The sequence below is a fragment of the Phoca vitulina genome, unplaced genomic scaffold (genome assembly GCF_004348235.1).
Source record: "Phoca vitulina isolate PV1807 unplaced genomic scaffold, GSC_HSeal_1.0 scaffold41, whole genome shotgun sequence".
NCBI classification, from domain to species: domain Eukaryota; kingdom Metazoa; phylum Chordata; class Mammalia; order Carnivora; family Phocidae; genus Phoca; species Phoca vitulina.
In genome coordinates, this window is record NW_022589744.1 from 2,179,178 (window position 1) to 2,190,483 (window position 11,306).

The window sequence follows — 11,306 nt, forward strand, 5'->3', positions numbered from 1 at the left end:
CTTTTGCTTAAACAAATAATCTACTTCTTAAAAGCATTCTCATCTTGCCAGAAATGGTGATTGTCCAGAAGAAAAAGAAAAACATTAAAAGATAAGATCGGAAACAGAGTAGTGATAGATGATGACTCCTGTAAGATGGAATGCTCCCTCTCTAGCTCCACACTTGCTCAGAACAGTTAGCAGGCAGCTCCCGTGAGCAGCACTGTACGAAGCAGCTGAGGTCTGCCTTCTTCAGTCCGAGATGGCTCGTTACTTTTCCTCGTTGATTTCCACCTGTGCCCCAGGCCTTTGTTCTGCCTCTGGAATCACACGCGTCACCAGAGGTTACTGTGCTGTCCTGAGGCTTTGACATTGAATGAAAGAAGAGAAAGAACTCTCCTTTTAGCTCAGTATGGAGGGGTATCTTTAAAATGATGGCTTTGTTCCCTAGGCCCCTGTTGCCAGGGTTCTCAGATGAGGACAGATGAGACCACGCTCCTCCAGGGAGCCTCAGTGAGCAGGAGATGAGGTGATCGCACGAACGCCAGTCACAGCCAGGGCCCTCTCTTACTGTATTTTTGTTGTTGTTTTAAATGCTTCCTAAGTAAGGAACCAGTTAAGAGAAGGAAAAGGCCATTTACTAAGCATCTGCTATGTGCCAGAAATGGTGTTTGGGGCTTTCAAACGCGTCATCACGCTTCATCCCACCTGCGAAGTAGGTACGGATGAGAAAACACACCAGCCCCTGTGAGGGGCTATGCGGCCGACCAGAGGACTGAACCCAAGTCCGTCCGGCGCCCCGACCCCATCTGGTCTCCATGGTCAGTGCAGCTCTCCTTTCCACAGACCTCATCCTGCTGGACCTCACTCACCCCTTAGGAAGCAGAGGAATAGTGGGTGCGACAGGAAGCTGGGGGGTAGGTTGAGGCCCCGTGAGAGGCACATGGCTGTGTTTGCCTTCCTACGCGTATGTATATCAAGGGGTCAGGTTTCCAACTTCAGGAGCTGCATTGGGTTCACATTTGGCTTCTGGGCTGGAAGGAGCTTCCTTAGAAAAGCAGAAGGAAGGCACATTAAAAGTATTTTAATGCTTCTGGGCAGATAAATTCCCAGGAGCTGTTGCAGGGCCACACAGGGCAAAGGCAGAAGGAACTTGCAGTCTGGGCCACATGGCTAGAGCCATGCCAGGCATGTCGAGAATCCCAGGTGTTCCATCCATAAATGTCAAAGAAATGTACATATATTCTGTTTTATTCCCAAATTGTCTATTTTTCATATCTCTTCAATGACTCATTTGCACACCTATTGTAATGACAGGATTTTGGAATGGCGGAGGAATTTGCTACTAAGGCCCTGGAGCTGAAACCGAAATCTTATGAAGCTTACTATGCAAGAGCAAGGGCAAAACGCAGCAGCAGGTGAGGAGAGAGAGAGAGGGTGACGAGCAAGAGGTCTCTTTTCCGAAAATCTGGCCAAGGCAATGTAGGCCATCCTGGGGCATATGTACCCAAATGTGTCTATCCCTGAGGACTTTGAGGGACACGCTTTGGGGATGGCTCCCGTAGCACAGAACTCCACTTGAGACTGGCAAATCTTCAGGGCTATGGAGATCTAGAACATTTTACTTTGGGAGGAAAATGCCTTCGCATTGCTGGAGAATGGCACTTCTCCCAAGAAGCCTCTGCCATCTCTCAATCACTTTTTAACCCCTAGAACAGACAGCATAAAGAGACACTGGTGACTTAAGAAGAGGTCACTTAAGCAAAACATCCTCCTCGCCCTTTTAGAAGGAAAAGTAGGATGGGTCACTTACACCGCAGGCTCCTCTTTTCCTGTAGGCGTTTGAGGGGTCCCGGGATTATTTAGCTTCTGGAGCTCTCCTCAAGTCTGGTGGCATCGGACCTCCTCCTCACCTAAGTCACCACACCGCCACACCACACCCTCATGGAGACAGGAGGTCCTTGCTGCCAGGATTGAGGGGGCCCAAAAGAAACTCAGAAACTCCATCCCTTGTGTCCATCTGCTGTGGCTTGGCCAAACTGGGCAGGAAAGGCTCCAGAAAGACCTAGAACCTGCCATCAATCACTGATCTTTGGATAACTTGTCACTGTCCTTGATGCCTCCTGCCCAGTGCCCCATCCTTCTCCCAAACTCTTCCCCGGGAACGACCTGCTTCACATTCACTGTTGAGGCCAGGGGGAGATATGGTCCTGAAAAACCAAGCCCAGGTTAAGTCTAGTGATGACAGTGGCGATAACATTAGTCTTAACTAGCTGGGGGAACAAAGTCCTTACAGAAGCTTGACTGTCAAATTCTCTTTTTCCCCAGAGAATTCCTTCCCCACAAGGCCAGTTGCCCCTTTCGTGGGCGATTATTAATAGAGAGGATCGGACTATCTCTGAGAGTTCGTGTCCTCATCTGTAAATTAGAATCTGAGTGGCCTAGTCAGTGAGCCTAATCCCTGCCCAGCTCTGGTGTAGCTGAATGGAGGAGCGACAGTGCTGTGGGGCGAGAGTGGGGAACAAAGGGCAGAAGACAGGCTTCTTGCCTAGGACGGAAAAGGCCTGAAATTTGGAGCCAAAATATTAAGAATATAAAGAAAAAATTATGATGGATCAGCAAGATTTTTAAATATTGTAGTTACTGTTTTGTTCCTAAGCTAATTGACAGTGACCCTGTAAATGACAACCCCACCCAACCCTCCTACTGCCTGGTGTGCATTTGGGCACTAAGAGAATCTTCCTGAAGGGCCTGGCTGGACTGACAAAGTGGGGCCACTTCTCTGCTAATCCCAGAGAGGCCAGAAGGAAGATGGAGGCTAAACAGGCTAAGGAAGCATTCTGGACTCTTCCAGAATGACAGCCTACCTGTTTTCTCCCTTACAAACCCAACGAAACCAACCCCGCCCCCGCCCCCAGATGCTACCCCCCAGTTCTCTGCAATAGCGACCGCGTTCTCAGCTCTTGGTGATTCCTGTTGATTCAGAATCACTCCAGTTCCTGTGTTTACATTTTGTCAAGCAGACAGTTTGCAGCAGCCTTAGAGGATCTGAACGAGGCCATCAAGCTCTGCCCAAACAACCGTGAGATCCAGAGACTCCTGCTGCGAGTGGAGGAGGAGTGCCGCCAGGTGCAGCCGCCGCCTCAGCAGCCGCCTCAGCCTCCGCTCCCGGAAGAAACGGAACCCGAACCACAGCACGAAGAGATATACTCTGTACAGGATGTATTCGAGGAGGAGTACCTGGAACAGGACGTCGGAAACGTCTCCATCGGCCTCCAGACCGAGGCTCGGCCCAGTCAGGGGCTCCCGATCATCCAGAGCCCGCCCGCCTCTCCAGCCCATCGGGACTCCGCCTACATCTCTAGCTCACCACTTGGCTCGCATCAGGTTTTTGACTTCCGTTCCAGTAGTTCCGTAGGTTCTCCCACCAGACAGGGCTATCAGTCCACCTCACCCGCTCTTTCTCCAACTCACCAGAACTCTCATTACAGGCCTAGTCCGCCACACACCTCCCCAGCCCACCAGAGCGGGTCTTACCGCTTTAGCCCCCCGCCCGTGGGAGGACAGGGCAAGGAATACCCAAGCCCTCCCCCTTCCCCTCTCCGAAGAGGCCCTCAGTATCGGGCCAGCCCTCCAGCCGAAAGCATGAGTGTCTATAGATCCCAGTCTGGCTCACCCGTGCGCTATCAGCAAGAAACAAATGTGAGTCAGCTTCCTGGCAGACCAAAATCTCCGTTATCCAAAATGGCCCAGCGGCCCTACCAGATGCCTCAGCTTCCTGTGGCAGTTCCCCAGCAAGGGCTCAGGCTACAGCCTGCCAAGGCCCAGATTGTGAGAAGCAACCAGCCCAGCTCAGCAGTTCATTCAAGCACCGTCATCTCTACAGGGGCCTATGGCCAAGTAGCCCACTCGATGGCTAGTAAATACCAGTCTTCACAAGGAGACATGGGAGTAAGTCAGAGCCGGTTGGTTTATCAAGGGTCAATTGGGGGGATCGTAGGGGATGGGAGACCTGTGCAGCATGTCCAGGCTAGCCTGAGTGCGGGTGCCATCTGTCAGCATGGAGGGTTGACCAAAGAAGACCTTCCACAGCGACCTTCCTCAGCATATCGAGGTGGTATGAGATACAGCCAGACACCACAGATTGGACGTAGCCAGTCCGCGTCCTACTACCCAGTCTGTCACTCAAAACTAGATCTGGAGCGTTCCTCCAGCCAGCTAGGTTCCCCTGATGTGTCGCATTTAATCAGAAGACCTATTAGCGTCAACCCAAACGAAATCAAACCCCATCCACCAACTCCCAGGCCGCTGCTACACTCCCAGAGCGTAGGCCTCCGCTTCTCTCCATCCAGCAATAGTATCTCATCAGCCTCCAACCTCACTCCTACCTTCCGGCCATCTTCCTCGATTCAACAAATGGAGATCCCACTAAAACCGGCATATGAGAGGTCATGTGACGAGCTGTCACCGGTGTCTCCCACTCAGGGAGGTTACCCCAGCGAGCCCACCCGATCCAGGACCACACCATTCATGGGGATCATAGATAAAACAGCCCGGACTCAACAGTACCCCCACCTTCACCAGCAGAATCGGACCTGGGCCGTGTCATCCGTGGATACCGTTCTCAGTCCCACGTCTCCAGGCAACCTGCCTCAGCCTGAGTCCTTCAGTCCACCATCATCCATCAGCAACATTGCCTTTTATAACAAAACCAACAATGCACAGAATGGCCATTTGCTGGAGGACGATTATTACAGCCCCCATGGGATGCTGGCTAATGGGTCCCGTGGAGACCTCTTGGAGAGAGTCGGCCAGGCCTCCTCATACCCCGATGTGAAGGTGGCTCGGACCCTCCCCGTGGCTCAGGCATACCAGGACAACCTGTACAGGCAGCTGTCCCGGGACCCTCGACAAGGGCAGACGTCCCCTCTCAAACCAAAGAGACCATTTGTGGAGTCTAATGTTTAAAAGACATTTGTTGGAGTGAGACCCATATGTTTTCACTGCACATTTTCAGGCTTGGTTTCCATATTTGAGGTAGTTCCCTGGCTTAATTTCTCATGTAGTTTCTGTGTGGTGTTCAGAGGTGGCAGCCCACATGCTGGAGTTCTTTGCATGCAGCCGACCGGGAAGCTGGCCTCCAGCGAGCCAGGACTTCAGTTTCTCCCGTCTGTGCCCCAGCCACATGCTCTCTCCCTCTCTTCCGACGCCAACGAGGAGATTGTTGTGCCGTGTGCTTTAACCCAGGGAGATCAGACACACTGGTCAGCTTTTTCCAGGAGACAATCGCTTTCACTGATGTTCTTGTTGTGTGAATGTCTTTCTCCTTTTTTACAAAAATAAGGTGTTCTCGTTTGTTTTCTTCTAGGAACTTTAGAAAGAGTATGATGCCCCTTTGCCTTTGCATTCTTATCCAGTGTTATCCAAATAGCCAGCCCCAGTGCATTCTTGTGCCATGGTCTCCTCCCCTGGACTGCCAGCTCCCTGCAGTCATCAGGTCTAGAACGTTCGTTTAGGTTATTGCTGGTCTTCCTACGGGGGCAAAAGGATCAAGGGAAAAGAGAAGAAACAGGTCTATTAAATTGGAAGAAAAAAATATATATATATATATAATTATTTGAAATGTCACTACATTGATTTTCCAAGAAGTGTTTTATGAATATTTAGAGAACAACCAGCCCTTTAAATATTTCACTCAGCCAAGGAAATCAGATGAGAATCATGGATATTCTTAAATAATCCACTGAGAGGTATTCTTTAGGTTTTTAGCCAACAATTAACTATTAAAAATCTACTGATTTTCCATGGGTGGTGGTGGGGGGAAATACATAAATATAAAGAAAGAGAGAGAGGAAGAAAGACTGTTCTGGATTCTCAGTGAAAGGCTAGAGAACATCTTTGTCTTGGAGAAATCTGCTTTATCGGTCCTGAGATAATCACTGAGCATCATATTCCACAAAAGCAAACTCTTGCCGAGGTTTGACTGGTACACTAATCCTGTTAGTTGGGTCTTCACCCAGAGCCAGGTTTGTGTTCTACCGGCCCTCCTTTTTTCAACCCACGTGGTGTAGTGAAGAAACTGGTTCTCTAAGAAGCAAATTGAATTCTCTCGGGACCGTAAGACTTTATTCCTAAAGTTTGCACCCAGGGCCATTGTACCCTGCGCCAGACGTCATCTGATTCTCTTTCGAGATCTATAGTTCCATAATCTATTACTCTAGGAATTGTTTCTTCTTTTCTTTTTTTCGAGGTAGGAGTGTTTGGGGAGCGATCTTTGAAAACCAGACACTGCAAAGTGTTTCAGGGAGAAGACAGACCCCTTTCAGCCCTGGGTGGGAGCACGTGAGACAGACAGCAGGTCTTCTGATCTGGTCAGCTCCGTGTCTTGTGGTCATTTGCTGACCTGTCCTTTGCGTGACTGAGGCCAGCACGAGATGGACAGCAAGAACACTGAAACCAAAGCCTTAGCACAGGCCTGGTACTGACCGCACGTCAGCTCTGCAAACTTAAGAAACTGAGTAAAAGAGAATCCGTTCTCTGTTATTAGGAATCATTCTGCTCTTGGTAGTAAAGGGCTATTGGAAGGGCAGTTTCCTGCCCTAAAAATCCAGATGTGACCAGACCTGTTTGTAATAGTAAGTGTCCTCTGAAAGTATCACGAAGACATGGGGAGCATGAAGCTGAGATCAGAAACATTTCTCTACTAGTTTAGATTCTGCCAAGTAGACGGACCCCTCTGCCCCCAAGCTTGAAAGAGGCCAGGACTTGTCTCTCTGTGCTAGAAGCAGACAGCTGGGCCAGCTCAAGACCCAGACTCTTCGCACTCTCTCTGATGCCTAGGGACTGTGTCCTACTCAGCTAGCCCAGGGTGGGCACTGGCGTCTTGTCCCTTCCCTTCTCCCTCTCTTTCTCTCCCCGAGAAGATGAAATGTCCAGCTGTGGCACCAGCCCACAGCCAGGAGCCCGGCTCCCGCTTTGTCCAGGTCTCAGCCCCACGGGGCCCTTTGCATGTCCTCCCTTCCTGTGCACCTCCCTGAGGAGCTGCTGCTACATTCTTGAAGAACGTCTGCATCTGTCAGAAAAGTGCCCCTGCTTATTTGGAACGCCACACATGTGACCCGTACTCCGCTCTCGGGGAGCGAGCGGGTTCTGCGTTTCACAAACTCGCCCCGGATGTCACTTGTCCCCAGGGTGTCTCATGGTTTTCCTGGACAAACCGGAGATTTAGGGTCTATGCCTTATTGGGCAAAACTTAAAACAGTCAAAATGCAACTCTTTGTTAGCCATTGTAAGAGGGAATGAATATCACTACTGGGCGCCAGTTGAGTGTGACTAGAAAATGCCAACTGGACCTTCCTGGGGCAGGAGACCGTTCTTCCTTGTAGGCAGCCTGCCCGTGCCCTGTTGCGCTACTTCACTGCCATGGGCTCGTCTTTGTGCCGCATCTCCGAGATGCCCTCTCCCCCGGCAACACTTGCTGAATTGATGTCTGGCTTCCGGTGGGGGAAGTTTTTCAGATGAACCTGGTAAGTTCCACTCACCCAGTTCACATCACCCTGAAATGGAGACAGTGGTAACAAACCTCAGCCTCTAGGTTTCTCACCAAATTGTATGTTTCGTTCACCCAGAATTCTTGCACTAATGGGTTCCCATCACATCATGTCTATAAATGGGTGCACTTTACTGTTTGAATTTGTAACTGATAAATACTGGATATTTAAGTGTGCGTAATGTCTTCATTAGAAAATAGCAAAACCGCTCTTGTCTTTTAGTGTATCTTTCAAGGAAAAAGAAAGAAATCAAGCAGTGGATCACAACATTTATAGCACAAGAAATAACTTGTATATAAGCATCAAAAAGATTAAGAATTTTTAAATACAAAAAATATTTGCAGTGATTTTAAAGTGCTTTTCCAGCAATTTTCTTAGGGACTCCTGAGACATGGTTACTTTATTTACTGGATCAGTAAGGCACACAATTAAACAATTAAAAATTAATGTTTATTTACAAAGTAAAGGGAAAACCTGTGTAACATGAGAATTTGGCATGGACAAAATGGAGACCATTTTGTATCTGCTGTTGTATCTCGTCCGGGTTGCAGACGTGCACTATTAAAGCCCCAAGTTAATAGAGCACAAACCCTTCTTGTTCCTCTCCCATGTGCCCCTCTTTCTAGATGTGTTTAACTTAAACTCGAAGGCTCAGGAAAATTCCACTAATTAGAATCATGTACAGTACCCCAGGTCGTTGTCCAGAGATACAAGTTTGCTAATTTAGTTAAGCCTGGATTATTAAACACTTTTCCTAAATTATTGTAAACAGAACAGCCTAGAGAAAGGTATTCTCGGTCCTTATATTGTATAGTAGTTTATGAACCCCTCTCTAAATATTGGTATTTTTATATTCCAGAGATGTACCCAATAGAAAAATTAACCAGTATCTAATTTAATATCCATAAGTATTTTCCTTAGATTTTAGTCCTATACGGTGGGTTATGTGGACGTCACCTTGCTTCAACCATACGCTACCACTAGGTGTCACTGTGGCTCTGCACCAGGCTTGTCTGGTGGCAAAGAACGGCAGCCCGGCCCCCTGGAGGAGCCGCTCCCAGGTCAGCAGGCAGGCCCAGAGGGTTCAGGAAGGAGGGGACAGAGGCCTGCGGGGGGTCTTCACGTACCTGCGCCCGCTGTGGCACGATAAGCTCTTTGAACACTACCCGCTGGACCTTCAGCCAGGCAGAGGCCGGGAGAACTGAGTAGAACTCCCTTGCTCTGGTAGATGGGTGGGTATGAGGAAGCCTCCTTTGCTCCCCATGAGCATCCCTCTCAGTTCCTCTTGGCTTCCAACTATTATAACTCCAGAGTTGTCACCGTTGGCTGGTTTGATTCAAAAATCATTATTTTTCTACTGCAGAAATGCCTTGGACAAAACCAGTTGCTCACTGAATCTTTGCCACCAAATGCAACAGGCTCCCCCCCCCCGGGGGGGTGGGGGGGACAGGATGTTCCGCCCTCCCTGTCCCAGCCTCTCCCACCCTTGTCTGTCTGTCCTTGGGCTGCCCACTTCTCAAGAAGCCAACCTGCAAAGGCAGCCTGCTGCTGCTTCCACACCGAGGCCCGTGCGGCCCCGTCGCGTGCACATTGGGAGGTGTGGCTTTTTCTCCTTTTCCTCTAGGAATTCCAGACTGACCATCTACCAGGACTAACAACAATGAACAAAGGGCTTAGGGGTAAGAGCTACCTACAAAGACGTGTCATGGAAATCTTCACCATGCAATGCCTTGAACTCAGCTCTGGCTGCTCCCCAGAAAAGGTGGCTGGCTGGGGGCCTGGACACAAGCACAATGGGAACGGTAGAGCCACTGTGCAGAGCTACTTGAATAATCCCTGGGTCTTCATCAACTCCATTTATAACACCGACCACTGAAGGGCTGAAGTGTTGGTAACCTGCATTTCGGTGTCCAATGCCTCACAGCTGCTGAACCGCCCTGAGATGCTTGTGGCCACGCGATGGCCACGGTCAGAGCTTTGAAAAGTCAGTACCAAATGAATGCGTAATTGGACACCAAAAATCAAGTGTTACTTTCATGTTTCCTCACCCGTATCATCTCACATGTTCCTGCTGACTCTGGTAATCTCCACGAAGCTGACCTGCCAGGTTTTAGCTGAACGCATGTAGACGCAGGCCAGCATCACTCTCGTTTTTCAGACAGACCTACTCTGTGGAAAGGAAGGAGCCTAGCTGCTTTGTTTTTGTAGCACTTACTGGCTGGATTTTTCTTTTGCCTAATCACTAACCAGAACACCTGGTTAGGGGGACTCCACTCAATCCCTCCGGTCCCTGGGACCAGACAGACCGTTAATTCTGGAAATTCAGTACTTGAATGTACCTGCCTTATTGTGTACCAGCTTACTGGGAAAAAAAAAAAGTTAGAAATGCCGGCTCCAGATCTCTCCTTCATTCACAGGTTATTTTGGAAATCCTGTAAGTTATACTTCCTGTTCCAGTTTGTTTTTGTTTTCTCCTTTGGCTGATTCCTGCTGAGTGGGGCCAGTTCCTCATCAGGCTCAGGGCAGGTGCCATCCTCAGGCATGGTCTCCTTTCCATTTAGCGCAGCATCTCCATCTCTGTTCTGTCTCCTCCAAATCCAAGATGATTTTAATTAGTACAGACATGTACAGTCTACAATTAAAGAGTGATTTGTACTAATATGATTTTGATTCCTCCTCTTTGCTGTCCTTTCAAGACACTTGCTGGAAAAAGCTTTAATGCACTTAGTTTTCCTTTAGGTTTTCTATGACTCAGATGTAAAGGACTTTCTCTGTACAGTATATTATCCAATGCATGTTTGTTCTCTCTCCCGATATATTGAACACCACACAGTTGTGAACTCGTGCAGTGGGGATGTCCCACACCCGACAGAGGCATCTAGTCCCCTGTGTATAAGGAAAGACATTTTCCTTTGCTGTACTTGCTTGAGCAGTTGTATTGTCTGTACATGTGAGCTGTGTGAGATAGATGTGAAAAGTTCAATGAATGCATTTTCCTGCCCATGTGTACAGATCGCCATCCGTACAATGAACTGTATGTATGAAAGCAAATGTACTTATTTATAAAGGGTAACACTTGGAAAAACACGGTGTGGTGGTGCTTTCTCCTTCCGGTACTGCGCCCCTCCAGGGAGCGGGCTCGAGCGCACCCTCCCCGAGGCCCCTGCCGTGCTGGGGGGGGACCTCACTGAGGCCTCCCCCAGGAACCGCTTCAGCAGGTTAAGGTGGAGGCCAAATTCCTGGTGATTTGTCTGGTCTCTCGTGGGACATGCACAGTCACCCCTTGGGGCTTGTGTTCATTCAGTGAGGTGACCGAGCACCCCCTCAGAGTCGGGGCAGCACGGAGCTGTGGCGAAGGCTTGCAGGACCCTCTGAGGGAGGGAGGCGGTTTCCTCAGTGAGTTTCTCTCCCGCCAAACCAAGGGAGCATGAGCCCTTCTTGTTCCATTTTGGTAGCTGGGGCTGCAGGCCCGAGGGGAGGGGACAGCCCTAGCTAGCGTTCCCGAAGAGCTTGGTCCGAGCTGGAAGCCCACGGCTTCCAGTGGCTTCTTTTCTCTTCAGAAATCTGGCCCGAATCTCCCATGCTTGCCATCCAGAGAGCTGGGCAGCTGCATCCTGTAAGTGGAGAAGCTGCAGGTTTCCTGGAACCAGCTAGACACTCGATACCTTGTTTTTATTTTTTATTTTAAGATTTTTTTTTTTATTTATTCATTTGAGACACAGCAATAGAGAACACAAGCAGGGGAGAAGCAGAGGGGGGGGAGCAGGCCCCCCGCTG

At 49.4% G+C, this 11,306-nt stretch overlaps 1 protein-coding gene across 13 annotated transcripts in view; it reads left to right on the forward strand.

The window, feature by feature from the left end:
• TANC2 (tetratricopeptide repeat, ankyrin repeat and coiled-coil containing 2) overlaps window positions 1-9,895 on the forward strand; it is a 361,287-nt gene extending 351,392 nt beyond the window's left edge. For all 13 annotated transcript variants that reach the window (XM_032429357.1, XM_032429360.1, XM_032429362.1 and 10 more), the window contains 2 exons: window positions 1,297-1,397; window positions 3,003-9,895. In XM_032429357.1, the coding sequence (XP_032285248.1) occupies window positions 1,297-1,397; window positions 3,003-4,947 (2,046 nt within the window). In that variant the 3' untranslated portion in view covers window positions 4,948-9,895. The remainder of the gene's footprint in view (window positions 1-1,296; window positions 1,398-3,002) is intronic.
• The last annotated feature ends 1,411 nt before the right edge of the window (window positions 9,896-11,306 follow it).